This window comes from Sander vitreus, chromosome 15 (assembly GCF_031162955.1).
Source record: "Sander vitreus isolate 19-12246 chromosome 15, sanVit1, whole genome shotgun sequence".
Taxonomy (NCBI): Eukaryota; Metazoa; Chordata; class Actinopteri; order Perciformes; family Percidae; genus Sander; species Sander vitreus.
Window position 1 is genome coordinate 12050404 of NC_135869.1, and position 15511 is coordinate 12065914.

At 40.2% G+C, this 15511-nt stretch overlaps 1 protein-coding gene across 1 annotated transcript; it reads left to right on the top strand.

Annotated features, from left to right (window-relative positions):
- The first annotated feature begins 9777 nt into the window (after positions 1-9777).
- Positions 9778-15377, top strand: tmem98 (transmembrane protein 98). The gene is made up of 7 exons (XM_078269033.1): positions 9778-9982; positions 12056-12293; positions 12531-12662; positions 13121-13154; positions 13243-13358; positions 13447-13506; positions 13884-15377. The coding sequence occupies exons 2-7, from the start codon at positions 12163-12165 to the stop codon at positions 14083-14085; spliced, it is 675 nt and encodes a 224-aa protein (XP_078125159.1). The 5' UTR covers positions 9778-9982; positions 12056-12162; the 3' UTR covers positions 14086-15377.
- The last annotated feature ends 134 nt before the right edge of the window (positions 15378-15511 follow it).

Genomic DNA, 15511 nt, shown 5'->3' on the forward strand with positions numbered 1-15511 from the left:
TTAAAGGCCTAAAATGCCCACAAAAAAGAAATATGGCCACAGTTTCAGACATTCTCTCCAGGAAGGCGTTTGTTGTGACAGAAATAGTTGTGCAAGCTTACTAATCACAGTGTGAAGGGGGTGTTGGATTGTTGATTACAGAAATCCCCCCCTCCTCCAGTTTTAGCCCATGACCTTTTACAACACTTAAGTCTATTCAGTCAGGAAAATCGTGGGTATTATGACTTTCCACTCTGCCATCAAGAAATATCTGTATCATGGAGATATTCTTTAAAGATTATTGTTTGGGCTTTTCCGCCTTTATTTGATAGGACATATAGGTGAGAAAGGGGAGAGAGAGGGGGAGACATGAAGGAAATCGCCAAAGGTCGGATTCGAAACCCTGGACCTCTGCGTCGAGGCATAAACCTCTCAGTATATGTGTGCCTGCTCCACCCACTGAGCCAACCCGGCCATGTGGAAGTATTTTTTTAAAAGGAGAATGCCAACTCTCTGTGTTGTGTTAATTCAGTCTAATTCAGCCATCTGCGTGAGAGGGCCATCCACTCGACCCTGCTATATGAAAATCTTCACAGAGGCAGTGGATCAATTTACCTGCGACAAAGATAAAAGTGTCAGCTTTCTCACATCTCCTCGCTCTCCCTTCGGCTTTTGGAAAGCAAGAAATTGCTAAAAGATTAGATGCTTAGGAGGAAGCAATTTTTCAGCTTTACGGTGCAGTGATAAGAAATCAAGAGGGGAGTAATCCACTTAAATCAAATTTGATGCAATTAAATTAAATTAGAAATGTTGGGAGGAATATAAAATAAGAGGCTATATCATACATTATTATAGCAATAATACATGGACAGAGAAATAGCTAAATGTACCAAGGAATCATAAAAAACTATTTGTTCATTGGTGAAAACAGAAGAAGGATGTCGCATCTGTCTGTGAACATACAAAAAATTACTTCTGCCTGCAAGCGAGCATACTCATGTGAACTCTAAAGGAAAAAAGCACAGAGATGGAGCACATGGACAAAACAGCCAGAGGCCCCGTATGATGCTGAACAAAAGTTCATTTTCAGGGTGACTTCAATCTATAATTACTCTGCCCTTAATAAAAAATATGTAGGATATTCCAGAGCTGTGGTCTCTTGGTCTAGACTCCAATCTCGAAACCAAATCTTGACAGTCTAGCCTCTGGCTCACAGACACATTGTGACTGTGCCTCCATGATAATGTTGAAGGATCAGACCTTTAGGGGGGGGCTCAGCCCATAATGAGAATGTGACACAGATACAGTGCCTTGCAAAAGTGTTAACCCCCCCCCCCCCGCTAAATCAGTAATTTCATTAGCCGATAATCTCTGAGCTAGCTACTAAACAACAACGTCAGCTAACGTTTTTTAACTAAACCTGACACTTCATAAATCCCAGCAATAGCGACCAATTTGACACAATGTTCTAACATTCAGCAATTTTAGTTGCTTACGTTTCAATTTGGGTTCTAATCTGCGATTTGAAATTACCAACTTCTTCTCTGGGGACTGCCAACGTTAAACTTCACAACAGCACTCCTGCTCTCCCTCTGACAGATTAGATAGAGACTCAGCCAAAGGTGGGAGTCTGGCACAACCAAACAATCCGATTGGCCGACACTATGTTTCTGTTAACCCTTTCCTTGACTGGGTTACAGGTGCCTAGCATTGGCGACAGCGACACAGGATATTAAACCCGCTCTTTCAACCTGTAATTGTTTGTCTTCTGTCACTAACAGACAAGTTTGCAAACTCTAACTTGAAGCACATAAATTGATTTTTTTATTTTTATTATTATTATAATTTTAAGGGGGCTGAGATTAAATTTAGGGGGGCTTGAGCCCCCCTAAAAAGGCTCTCGGCAATGGTGAGTCCCATAAAGTCTATATGATTAAGTGTTAATCAAAGAAACCGACTCCAACAAGGAAAATTATCTTGTATGAACCTGTAATCGTTTAAGACATGAGTAACTTAATTTTCTGTACTGTGCAACTAGATGACTGTGTTGCTAAATGAACTATACACATAATCCACAAATACTAGCATGCATAAAGTATACTCAGAAGCTGTACTATCATACACTGTCCTTTAATCTGCAGCAAAAGCAACAAAAGAAAAACGTTTGTCTGCCAAGAAAAGGATTTCAGCAGCACTAAAGAGACAAGGACGAGCAACAAAAAAAAAGAAGCAGAGCTGTTTGGCTAAAAGCCTGCTGGATTATTTCATTCTCAAGGACATATGTATATGTATGTCCTATACTCCACTAAGTCCCCCCACCATTTATCTGAGCCCAGCCCCATTGTATCATACTCAGTTGCAGAGAGCCCCCCCCGCCCCCGGCAATTTCTGCTCAGCTGCTTATAAAAAAGGAAGTCATGTAAGCCTTTAGAGCCACAGGGTTTGGAGACCCCTTGTGTAAAACTGGGTACATTCAGAAAAACTCTCTAGTTTTGCTTTTGGACTATTTTTTTCTGAGCCCCTCTCTGAAAGTTGAGAGACTTTTAAGTCGCTCTTCACAGAAACTTTGCTTATTCAAAAGTTGAAAGGCCAGAGAATCTTATGAGGAGTATAGGTTTTACAAAACAGGGTCATTGTAAGATAACTTTACCATAAGTGGCACTTAGACCTTGAAATATTCTGTATGTACAAAGTAAAGTGTATTAATTAGCTGATCTATTCAGACCCATCTATTTATAAAATATGCTAGTGATTCAGTTCTATGCATCATAGTTTACGTCATAAAACCAAAATACCATTTTTTGTAGTGACCAACAGCTCCAAACATGTCAGCTGGTCAGGACATCCCAGTAGCTCTTTAACAAATTGGGATTATAAAAACAGGGGGTGATTATAATAAAATGCATTTGGAGTCACTGTACCTGTATTTTGTGATTAGAAGACAATTTTAAAAGGTGCAATATGTAATACTCACAGTAAGTGTTTGTCGTAAAAACTCGTTGGCGACTCTCCCCCCTCCCATCTTCTCCCTCTGGTCATGTGCATTTGCTTTCAAAGAAGCCGGCGAACGCACAGAGCCATGTCCACTGAGGTTTTTCTCGAAATATTCTTTTTTCCTACAATGGCCTGAGAACGCTGTCGGAGCAGAAGCAACTTGCGTTTGCCAACATCAAGCTGACAAGAAACTCTGTGGCAGATAAAGTTTCTGATCAAAGATACTTACAAGTGCAACAGCAGGAACGCCAGGTCAGCATCGGATTTGCAGGCTTCTGTTTGTCTCAGTTCTCGCCATTCGGAAAACGCAGGTCCGATGTTTACTTGTGTCTGACTCCTCGCTCGGTCAGTCTGCCGTTTCCTCTTTCTCTGTTCCTCCGACAATGCTTTCCTAGCTTTCTGCGTCTTTTTTGCCGGCTCAGCCATTAAAAAACTCTACCTATCACTACTAATCTAATGTACCGCTACCTTGTTCTTATAGCTAGCCGGTTCCTGGATGGGGCCGTGTAGCGGCATGTATGTGTGCAGTGCCGTGAAGCGATTCGTTACATCACGAGATCTGATATCACGCGATACTTCCTGACGCTGAGGCCGGGGGCTCGCCGGCCCAAAGTTGCAAGGGTGGATTTTCAGCTCACAGGCGCTAGGGGGAAGTGAGACGACCACCATTCAACTCGAAAAAAGTCATATAACCATTCCAATGACCCTGAAGCTGTTCAGTTAAGGTAAATTCAGCTAAAAAAAAACTGCATAGTTCCCCTTTAATCCAGTTTGTTTGGTTGCTGTTTTACCAGGGCTGCAACCAGCTCGTTCAATGCGGGTGTCAATATGGGCAGTTGACAACACACAGGCCAAAACAAAAACAGACATTCCGTCACGGAATGGAAATTTCAAAGGAGAATAAACTGGCATTACCATTGTTGTCAGAGAAGATAGTAGGGCTGCAGCTATCGATCATTTTAGTAATAGAGTATTCTACCGATTATTCCATCGATTAATCGGATAATAAATCCTTTGTTTTATTGAAGAGTAATAATATACGATAGTTTAATTTTCGGAAAAAGCAACATGTGTACAACTGTATATAGGCCTATATGTAAATATTAGTTATACCCAACCTATTTTCATTTATATATTTGATTACAATGTCACACAGCTCTGTTACACTTATGCTAGTAGATCGTTGATCAGCTGTTTCTCCGTGAAGAGTTGGAGTGAGAGAAAATGGTGCGCAACAATCAGCTGTTTTTCCGAAGGGATAGTCAACAAGTCGGCTCTTTAGATCAAATTGTGGTCACCACTACGCATTTTCTTGTCTTTGTTTTTGGTAGTTGTTGTGTTTGGTGTAGTTTCATCATCCATACGACTCTGTGATTTACTTTTGTCAGGTCCGCTTCGTGGAATGGATGATTAAGATAGACTCAATGTTTTCTGTTGAGATGCTGAAGCACCGACGTCGTGCTATTATTGTGGTAAGCTAGTTCGATTTTGCAGTAGACACACTGTACAGAGTTTTCGTTTTAATTACGCTTGAACTGATTCCAAACTTTGGTCACTTTCTGTTGTTTTCTCCAGCCTGTCTCTTCTCTTAGCCCCTTACGCTCTCTTCATTTTGTAATCAGTCTTCATGGCATGTGTCGCCAACAGTGTCAGCCCGGTGTGCGACAGTAATAATCCTCCGTGCGGAAACACCATGAGCGATACGACGTTGGTAACATTAATTAAACGAAGCTTCAAGGCAAATCATTTTGCGTCGAGGATTTTTAGTAATCAAATTATTCGAGTTACTCGAGGAATCGTTTCAGCCCTAGAAGATAGTATTTCAACTTAGCATGTTTCCTTAATATCTGGTGACATATTATGGTCATTGTTTAATTTAATACAGTAAATATATTACATATTGGACTTTTAAGGGAAATTATACCAAATTAAGAGATTTGGGTTATCTAATCCTTTTTGGGTCCCAAAAAGACATGGGTAAGCAGAGCATTTTATGTAGAAAATGGTTCCTCTTGTAAAGAGCTACTACTTTTCTGCAAGGCATCCATTTCTGATGCCTATCTGGTTCCAGGTCAAAGTGGTCGCAGGCTGAGAGAAATTCTCCAGCTCTCTCTAACCACCACACCTCAATCAACTCAGACTACACTTGAATCATTTCTTATTTGATGATTTAGAAATTGATTCATAATAGCGCAACCATCTGTGCTAGCCATGCTGTTTCTAGCTATATGTGTTTGTTTGAGCTTAATGCGGCTGCAGGAAATCGATGTGTGACAAACCACAAGTTGTAAAATTGTCCATGTAAAACACAAAGCGAAAAAGGGATGGTTGGTATGCACAATATGCACGCAGATCAATCTCATGTAACGAGTCCCAAAGAAACCACGCTCAGACCACTTCAGGTTGTGATGGTGGCATCTGAGTTTAAGTATAAAACAAACCAAACTCAGAATCAAAAATATTTTTTTTTATACCTATTCCATTTATTGGGGTTTGTACTTTTATCTTACCTTTGCCTTGGACCGTATCTTCTGGAGTAAAGCCCCTTTACAACATGTATGTGTTGTTTCTGTTCTTCTCCTGCATTTCTGATACAGATGGTGTTGTCATGCCTCCAGCTGATGCAGAGTGCTGATAAAACAGAGACAACAAAACATCTTTGTGTTTTCAAATCTGGGAAGCATTACCACCCCCGCAAAATACATAAGATGGGCATAGAGAATAAAATCAAGGGTATATGGGCTTTAACAATTCTCCCTGCACACTAGCCAGTAATATTTTCCAGTATATTGGCAAGATGGAAACAATTTCTACATTTTTATTTCAAGTAAACAAATTCTCATTTTCTCAGGTCTGATGACGTTAAGCTTCAACTCATGCAGGAAAACATGTGGGGGAGAATAACGTCAACCAAGGTAAAGGAAAAATGGCAACATCTTGATTACATCTGAAGGCTGAAAACATTGCTTTAATATAAGACAGTTTATAAAGGAATCCTATTTTATCAGAATCCTTGTCATCAAAATAATGTGAAATAACGCAGCAAGAAATTGCAAAAGTTGATTGATTTTCCGCTTAAAACACACCTGCCAACAGGCTTAGGGAAATACCTGTGTGTGGCCTGCCACTCTGTTAACAACAGGCATCCAACACAAAGACTGCTGTCAAGCACTGACAGTGAAGAATGTTTCTTACTGATACTGATTAAGAGACAGCGAGAAATAGATAAATCATCAGTGCTGCTCTAGACCCAAAGCTTTTCGAAGGCCAACCTCAGCCATCTGTTAAAGTAAGAACCCCCCCCTTTCAGACACACACACTTTAATGTGTAAACTCCTCTGCTGCCTGCAGAGCTGCACAGGGCCACAGATGTCATGAAAGGCCATGGTGACTGTTAACAAACCCACTTCCTCCCTCTGCATCGACTGCACCATTGATTTATATTCTGACGACTCAAAGAACAACCATGAACTCTTTTATTGTTTTGATGCGTTTCCTCTGCATTTCCCAGCAGTCTTAGCTGTTCATGCTAATGATCAAATTCTTCTTATTCTTCTCAAGTTACTGGTCCAAACAATTGCTGCTGCAAGAAGTGTCAAATGCATCACTTCCTGTGTGTCAGAGGACGTATCCATGGAAAAACCCTTTTTGAACCTAAAAGCTTTCATGACTTCGGGGATTAAAGAAAAATACACCAATCTAGCATGGATAAACTGTTTGTTTTTCTGAAAACCCAGTGTACTAAATAAAGTAAATACATTCCTCACTACAGCTCCTGGACTACTGACGGCCGCCTCAGCAGCATCAAGAACGGTTAATAGTTCAATTACCACTTGGCAGGTTCGCTCTCAGGAGGAATCAACTGGTACCAGCTGATTAGCTATGCTGCTGCTCAAAACAGCTACTGGATAACACTCACCCGCTTGTTACCTGGTGTAAAACTCGCTGGCCGTTGATAAACAACAAGAGCTACATGGGTGAGCTGAGACCAGTAGAGGAGACTCAGTAAAGTTTCCTTTAAGATATAGATGTTGGAGCACTGCAGTTACATGAAACGAAAGATAACTAACTGCCCTCAGGCAAGGTGGATGAACGTTTATGTGAGCAGGAAATACAGAAATTATTTATAATGGTGGTCATGATGTTGAGGTATTTTAGTGAAACTATGAGAATTTAAACCATTGTTCTCAATCCAAGCTGACGTTCAAGCTGAAAATATATACTGTATTATTTTTTTAGTCTGGGATCCTTTCTTATGCTGAGTAAAACTTCAAAGACATGCTTCTGTACCAGAATGCGGCACAGACACCTAATGGTGCATCGCTGTGATTGACAGGACTGCTCAAACATTAACCAGCTTTCGCAGGCTCTGCGCTGAGGTACCCTGCTTTTATGCTTGGAGTTGAAGAGGGGATAATTATCTCTGCCAGTGGAATCCATGCTGTGTATCTGCTCCAGCAAAGTGGAACGTAGGGCATTAATGTATGAGAAAAAGGCACCAAATTGTGGTGGAACTATGACAACAAAGTAGGATGTTGCAGCCACTGTTCGAATTATGGGTGGTATTGGGGGGGGTCCGACCCCCCTAGATGAGACTTGGACCCTCCCAAAAGGGAAGAAAATAATAGTTTGGGGGTACCGAAAAAAATTTAATAAAATATAATGTTAGCCTATCCAAAATTGTATGTATTTAAATGCAGTATTACCATCACATACCAACAATTCAGGAAATAATATAATGAAATACGGTCGTCAAACCCTCACTCCCCATTTGGCTGTACCATTTCTCTGGTACGTTCAGGTTCAGACTGTGTTCTCTGTTATGGTTCTTTGATATCACTTCACTAGCTGTCAAAACATACGTACCGGGTACAGGCGCAGGCGCTGGTGTGTCAACAAAATTAAGAGTGACTGAATCAACTTTAATCTCTGCCTCTTAACTTGTAAAGATACATAATTGGTTGATTGTCTTAACTTTTCAATGTAGTTTGATTGATAATAATAATAATAATAATAATAATAATAATAATAATAATAATAACTGTTGAGGTTTACATGATGGATTGATACATTCGTAATCCTGAATTTTGCAAAAATGCACAGAGTAGGCTGCAAATGCCTGGTTATACGAATGGGTTCACAAGCGGTGGCCATACATAATATTTCACTGCCTTTGTAACATAGAGATAGCCAACTTTTGAAAAACATTGAGTAGCAAGACCGCTATGGTTTAACCCGAGGTCTCCCTTCCACTCAGCGGCCACAACCATCGCTGTTGCTTAGCTTAAAAACATACAATCACACGCCGTAGCAGGAGTTCCATAGATATACTGATACGGGGAGAGGTTTAATGAGGTGATTTATCATTTTGTCCAATTTCATTCTTAATGTCTTAACAAGTGGCACTAATATTCAGGGAATTTAGCATATAGATTAGTGGTTCTCATGTGTGTAAGCCTATATAAAATGGAGAGTGACGGCACCAGTCGAAATAGCTGTACCCCCCCCGAAGCTCACAGCATAATTCGAACACTGGTTGCAGCTTTACACTCTGACAGGGTTTAATGTTGAATATGTTGACGTAGTGTATACAAGGGTCATACCTCTTTCAAGTTGTATTCTGTAAATTTTCCTGCATGTTTGTGATGGGAAGCAGCCCTCAGCAGCACCTTATCCACCTGTGGACTAATGGATCAAAGCTCTGCAAAGTTGAAGGAACATCATATTAAGACCACGATGATAGGACATATTGAAACACCACTTGCATGCCATTGCCATCAAAATCACATTCACTTCCTAGTTTGGGTTTCTTAGAGGAATATAGTTGGCAAAACCTTCTGTCTTACCTCAAGGTCCATTTGGTAGTTGTTCTAGAGCTTTTGATCATATCATCCTCAGCCGATGTAATTTGCCCTGTTGCCATGGAATTATAGATGTAAAATATTCAATTTGATCAATTTATAAAATATGCTAGTGTGCAATAGATTAAACCATTAAACATTATATAAAGTAGTTAAAATGTGCTCTACGGACGCCTGGGTGGCTCACCTGGTGGAGCGGGCGCCCCTGTGCGGAGGCTCGGTCCTCGACGCAGCGGCCGCGGGTTCGATTCCGAACTGCGGCCCTTTGCTGCATGTCGTTCCCCCTCTCTCTCTCTCCCCTTTCATGTCTAGCTGTCCTGTCACACATAAATACCTAAAATGCCAAAAACAATATATCATTTAGAAGTGCTCTACCTGCAACAGGTAATAGTGTTCAGCATCAGTAATAATATACAAATAATCAATGGTGGAAGGTAACTAAGCTCAAGCACTGTACTTCAGTATAATTTTGAGGTACTTGTATTTTACTCTTTTTTTTAACATATATTAAGTAAGTACAATTTTATACTGTATTTTTAAACCGTAGTATTGCTATTTCACTTCAATAAAACATACATTATGAGTAAGCCTACTTCTTCCACCACGGATAGTAGGAATATCGCAGTGACTTACACATGGCACATTTAGCATTAGCACTAGTTTGCTAATTTGCTAATTTAGCATCAGACTTTTCAACCAACTCCACGTGTAACTTCAGTAGCTACACCGCAGTTCGTTAAAAGTGACAGACATGACTTTACCTTCTCTTGTATGTGATGAAAACCGAGCAATATGACGGTTAGCGTACGCCACCTAGCGTTAACTGTATCCATTTGAATGTGATATTCGCAACACTGTATCTTTTCCAGGTAGTATTAACAAACGAGAGCAGCGAGAACGCGTTCTACGCACAGCTCACTCAGCACCTCGTGAGGCGCGGCTACCCATGGGCAGATAAGCAGCAGGGTCGCGCGCCGGAAGGAAGAAAGAAAAATTTGATCATCAGTCACTCACCAACATTTAAACTCAGCCGTGCGCGTTCACGTCCCAGATTTGGAGATGTCGGTGCCGTCTCCGCGCGCCTGGTGGTGGAGAGAAAAGTATTTTGTCTCCTAGAAGGAATCGAAATAAAAGGACAAAATGTTTAGGTAAGTAGCCTAATCAGTTGTTTGTTTGCTTCAAGTCAAACGTGTTGTTAGTTAGAAGGCAACCTTAACTATCGATTCTGTCTGTATTTGTAAGACACAGCGAACTTGGGAAACTATACTTGTGCCAGCGCGCGCTGTTCATATTGATCTATCAGTTGAGGAAAAATAATCAACATGGTGCAATGTTAAATTAAAATTTGTAGACGTTTATTGTCTGTTTTTGTTATGTCATATTCAGGCAGAACAGGGACTTTCTAATGTTTGCCATGATCATGGTCCTCAAATTGAGACCCAGACCCCTCTTAAATAAAAATCTCTATGTGAGGTACTCCGCACAATTATACATGTGTATTATAATCGCAAAGCACACACACACACCATTAAACCAACAAAAGGGGTTATTTTAGTGTCACGTTTTTGCTTTTGTTTCCTTGTGGTGTATCCTGTTTCAGAAACTAGTCTGTGCAGTATGTTTTTTGCAGTGGTATTCATATCATTTACTTTAGTAAAGTAATACCATAGTATAGCTATAGATAAAAGTACAGTACAGAAGTATTATCAGCAATGTTTACTTAAATAATATATTACTGCTAATTTATGTTGTTTAGTCTTATCAGCATTGGGTCATAAGACGATCATAAGGGTTTGTCTAATGTAAAATATGACTCTGCAATGTAACTATAATATCTGTCAAATGTAGTGGGGCATTGTCTTAAAAGCTCATATGTGTTGTATGTAAAAGCTTGATCTAAAAAGTTACTAAAGCTGTCAGATAAATGTAGTGGAGCAAAAAGTCCAATATTTCCTTCTGAAATAAAAAAAAAAAAAAGGTTTAAAGTAGTACAAAATTAAAATACTCAAGTAAAGTACAAGTGCCTCAGAGTTGTAATTTACTGTAAATGCACCAAGTTACTTTCCATGACTGGGTACTTGTGTGTTAAGGACTAAATCTCAATCTGCAGTAAGGTTTAGGCTTTAGGAGAAATGTTGTTCATTTTCTGTATGCTAAAATACCTCAAATCCCTGCATTTATCTTTGTATGTGTTTTATTTTAGCATAGGGATTTCAAGCTTTTCAGATAAACTGGCCTGTGAAAAGAAAAGGGAGTCAGAGGGGCAGGAGAGAGAGGAGAAAGCTCTGTATAAAACGGCGAGTGTAACACAGATTAATCTGATTAAAGAATTACAGCATTCCATGGCAGAATCTCACATAATCATCCGGGCAAAAAAATGCAGGTTTACAATGTTGTAATGTTGAAAGTTCAGCTGCCCTGTGGTCATGTAACAACATAGAAACTGTGTCTCTGCTTTATTAATGTCAGGCCTAATTATTACAAAATATACTCTACTGTACCTAGAGAGCTGTCTGGTTAGCCAATGACAGCTTTCCTCTAGCTAGTTTACACACATCCACTGTAGGTGATCTGGAGAGGCAGAACGGGTTAATGAGTAACTAGACTTGGTAGAGAGCAGGTATACTTTAAACTCTCCCAGAGAGGCTAAATGTTGAAACATGTCACCTTAATTAAACTGCAAATAATCCAAAAGTAGCCTACTTCAGCCGGGACTGGAAACATCAGATGGTAAGAGGTCAAAGTTGAGTTTTTTTCTTTGGGTTTATGTGTGTGCATTGCTGGAGCTGCTGATCAAACTGAGGAAACAGGAAATCTTGTTGACTTTGTGGCCGCCTAAAGTTCAATAAAATGAATGCAATGTTTGTTGTTGGTTAGGGTTGTCCTGATTTCACAAAAACGTATTTGTAGAGCCAACTCTCTTCTCGTTATGCTGTATGAAGTACAAACAAAGAGCAAGCGCACTTTTTATATACTCAGATAAAGATTAGTGTTATGTGTGTGCGTTGCAGGTGTGTCACATTAAGAAACAGACAAAACTCTGCTGATTGTATTCTCTTCTCCCTTGGTTCAGAAGTGCATTGCGTTTCAACAAAAGGAAATTAAATGGAATGGAAATCAGAGAAATTTCTTGCATATTCTCAAGTACAGTGATAATGTCACTCTTGTCAGATTTGATCGCCCAATCAGACTGAAACCACCAATTATTCTCTCCTCGACAGATAAGCAGCCATCCATAATCAAGCTCGGACAATCAGACAACCCTGATTGGACTCTTTTCCTCTCGAACGAGTTGCTGCCTGCTGCCGCTGTGGGAGCCGGAGTCACCATGGAGACAGTGGTGATCGTGGCCATTGGGGTGTTGGCCACCATTTTCCTGGCCTCCTTTGTCGCCCTGGTAGTGGTGTGCAGACACCGTTACTGCCACCCTCATCACCTGCTGCACCACTTCGACTCCAAGTCAGTGAATCAATAAAGCCTCTAAATCTGTTCTGTATCTAAATCTGTAAGCCTCTTAATTTACCTCAACAATTAATATCTTTTTACTGTACAACAAGTTAACCTATCACCACTAAAACCAGCTTTACCCCCCCCAAAAAAAAAAAAAAAAAACTAAACTTGCAATTAATCAATTTAAAAAATGTAAGTGGTTAAGTGGTTGGTAATCCAGCCTTGCTTCCCTGTTCTGTTTTACAGACCGACGGTGGATCTGATTGGAGCCATGGAGACCCAGAGTGAGCCGTCTGAGCTGGAGCTTGATGATGTGGTCATCACCAACCCTCACATTGAGGCCATCTTGGAGAACGAGGACTGGATTGAGGATGCCTCGTACGTTTTACCAGGGCCATTTTGTTATGTCTTTTAATGCTAATTTACTCCAGCACTACTAGTATTTCCATTTTCTGCTGCTTCATACTTCTACTCCACTACATCTTAGAGGGAAATATTGTACTTTTAATTCCCCTACATTTATTTGGTAACTTTAGTTACTTTGAGAATTCAGATTAATAATACAAAATATGTTCAGCAATAAAATATGATGTATTATTATTGGTTAAGATAATACTTTATTGACCCCTTAAGGGAATTTACCACTGCACAGTGAATACACATTTTTAACTTAGCTCCACCTTTACCAGCTGCAACATTAGATTTATGCACACATTAATGCATCAATAATCATAATCCAATGAAACATAATTGTATGCTGTGGTATTGCTACTTTTAATTAAGTAAAATATGTGGGTATTTCTTCCTACTAATTCTGTGATTTTCTTCTCCTACAGTGGATTGGTCTCTCACTGCATCTCAATCCTAAAGGCAACTGAATTTCTTACTTGCTCCTTTAGTCCATATTTAGTCTGTATTTTTATTCACTGATTCTGACACATAATACTTCTACATACAGATCTGCCACACTTTGACTGAAAAGCTGGTTGCCATGACAATGGGTTCAGGGGCAAAGGTCAAAGCACCGGCAAGCCTGAGTGACATCATCACTGTGGCCAAACGCATCAGTCCGAGGTACAGATTCACCACAACTCACTATTAACACATTACTGACTCAGGCTAACCTGCCTCCTCACATCCTCACCGTGCCATCTCCTCGCAGGGTGGATGACGTGGTCAGATCCATGTACCCTCCTCTGGATCCAATCCTCCTGGATGCCAGGTAATCACATTTGTTGCCAAATCATTTAAAGGTGTATGACTTTGATAGCTTAATACAAAGACGTCACCTACGACTCTGATTGATCTGTAAGAGCTGGAGAAGAGCGATTTATCCATAATGTAATAAGCTTTGATATATGCAGAGATAGGGACAGTAATACAAATGTGATGTGTCACAGCAAATAGATGCTACCGGGAAAATGTTATAACTCAAAATTAAATTTAAAGTTTATGCAAACGTTATGTCCATGTCTGCTCAGACCAACAGACCGATTTTTTTTTTTTTCATTTTAAAAAGCCTTTTGCGATAAGTGCTTCTCATCCAGCAGCAGCCAAACAGTTAAAATCAAACCCATTTTTCCTTTTCTTCCTCATCAGGGCCACCGCTCTCCTCCTCTCAGTCAGCCACCTGGTTCTGGTCACCCGCAACGCCTGTCACATGTCCGGCAGTATGGACTGGATCGACCAGTCGCTCAACGCAGCTGAAGATCATATGGTGGTTTTGCGTGAGGCGGCGCTGGCCTCTGAACCGGATCGAGGCATACATGGAGCTGACGCACAGAGAGAACAGGCCATCTAGACATCTAAACACATACAAACATGAAGGGCATAAAAACATGTCTATTTTTATCATTGGGCTTCTGTACTCAATTAATACTTACCATGGCACATGTTCTGCCAGACAGTGTTGAAAATGCCTAAACTCATCTACCAGTCCAAATTATCAAGGACACTTCTAAAGGCTGTGCCAATGGTTGCAGGGACTTGACTATGTCTCTCATTTTCACATTAAAAAGCCTTGAACATAGTTTCTTTATCATATTTGCACCAGAAGTGTTTAAGAATACTTTGCATTCACTATAGCTACATAGTAATAGCTGCAAAGTAGATTTAACACATTCAAATACATGTTTTTTTTTTTTTTATTTAACCCTAGAAAGTCTGTTTAAGCTGTCTGCGAGAAAAAAGGCCTTTGGAAATTTCTTTCTCGGGTGCGCCATCACCCAGCGGTGGGCCTAAATCCAATCTCGCTAGCACTGCACAGTCACATGGGGGCTTAGTCAGCTAATCCATTCTGAGGAAAATAACATCCAGTTAGCCAGTGAACCCAAAGGGGCTCAATCTCAGTGTACCAATGGAACACCAACCTTACAATTTGTGGGGTCAGCGTGATTTGTGGATGTTCTAAAACATCCCTCAGATACTCTCTTTTTTACACCATTAGATCACCAGTCTGTGAGTTGTAACCACACAACAGCTGTACTTTTAGCTACATCAGCAGCAGAGTAAGAGTTTTTCCAGTTGAGTTAATGCCCTAATGTCCCATTGCTGCATCGTATTATACTTAAGGCTGTTCTTGATGGAGAACCATCACTTTGGTCCACACTGAAACATCTCAGCATCTACTCGATGGATTAGCACAAACATTTGGACAGACATTCATGGTTCCCAGAGGATGAATCCTAATGACTTTGATCTTTCATCTAGGACCACCAGCAGGTCTACATTTGCGATTTTGAATGTCTCGGCAATTTGGCACAGCTACTCATGTTCCCCACAGGATGAATCATAATTACTCTGGTAATCAATTTTCATATAGCGCTGGTAATTTATCAAATGCCTGCATAAGTAAATACGTTGTCATCAGCCTGTACTTTGTGTTTAGTGGTAATTGGTAAACATTAAACATCAGCATGTTAGCATTGTCATTAAGAGTATGTTAGCATGCTGATGTTAGCATTTAGCTCAAGTACAGCCTCACAGAGCTGCTACCATGGTTCTTGTTTTTTTCCTGTGTGCTTTCTGAAAGTCAGTGATAGTCAGTGAGTCAAGAAACACTTTAATTCTGACAACAAAAATGTTTAGGTAAAATGTTCTATCAAATTCAACTGTAGCTGCTGTTTCTATCTACATTCCTCCAGGAATAAGGATATTATACAAATACCAAGTCGAGCAAGACATTTTAAGTACATCACCATTAGCCGTTATCAGAAATATTGAGCTTT

Bases quoted from the DNA above. Each gene is read 5' to 3' on its own strand.
- tmem98 (XM_078269033.1), top strand. From the start codon at position 12,163: ATGGAGACAGTGGTGATCGTGGCCATTGGGGTGTTGGCCACCATTTTC. The intron at 12,294-12,530 runs GTCAGTGAATCA...TCTGTTTTACAG, and splicing joins CTGCACCACTTCGACTCCAA to ACCGACGGTGGATCTGATTG. The intron at 13,155-13,242 runs GCAACTGAATTT...TTCTACATACAG, and splicing joins ACTGCATCTCAATCCTAAAG to ATCTGCCACACTTTGACTGA.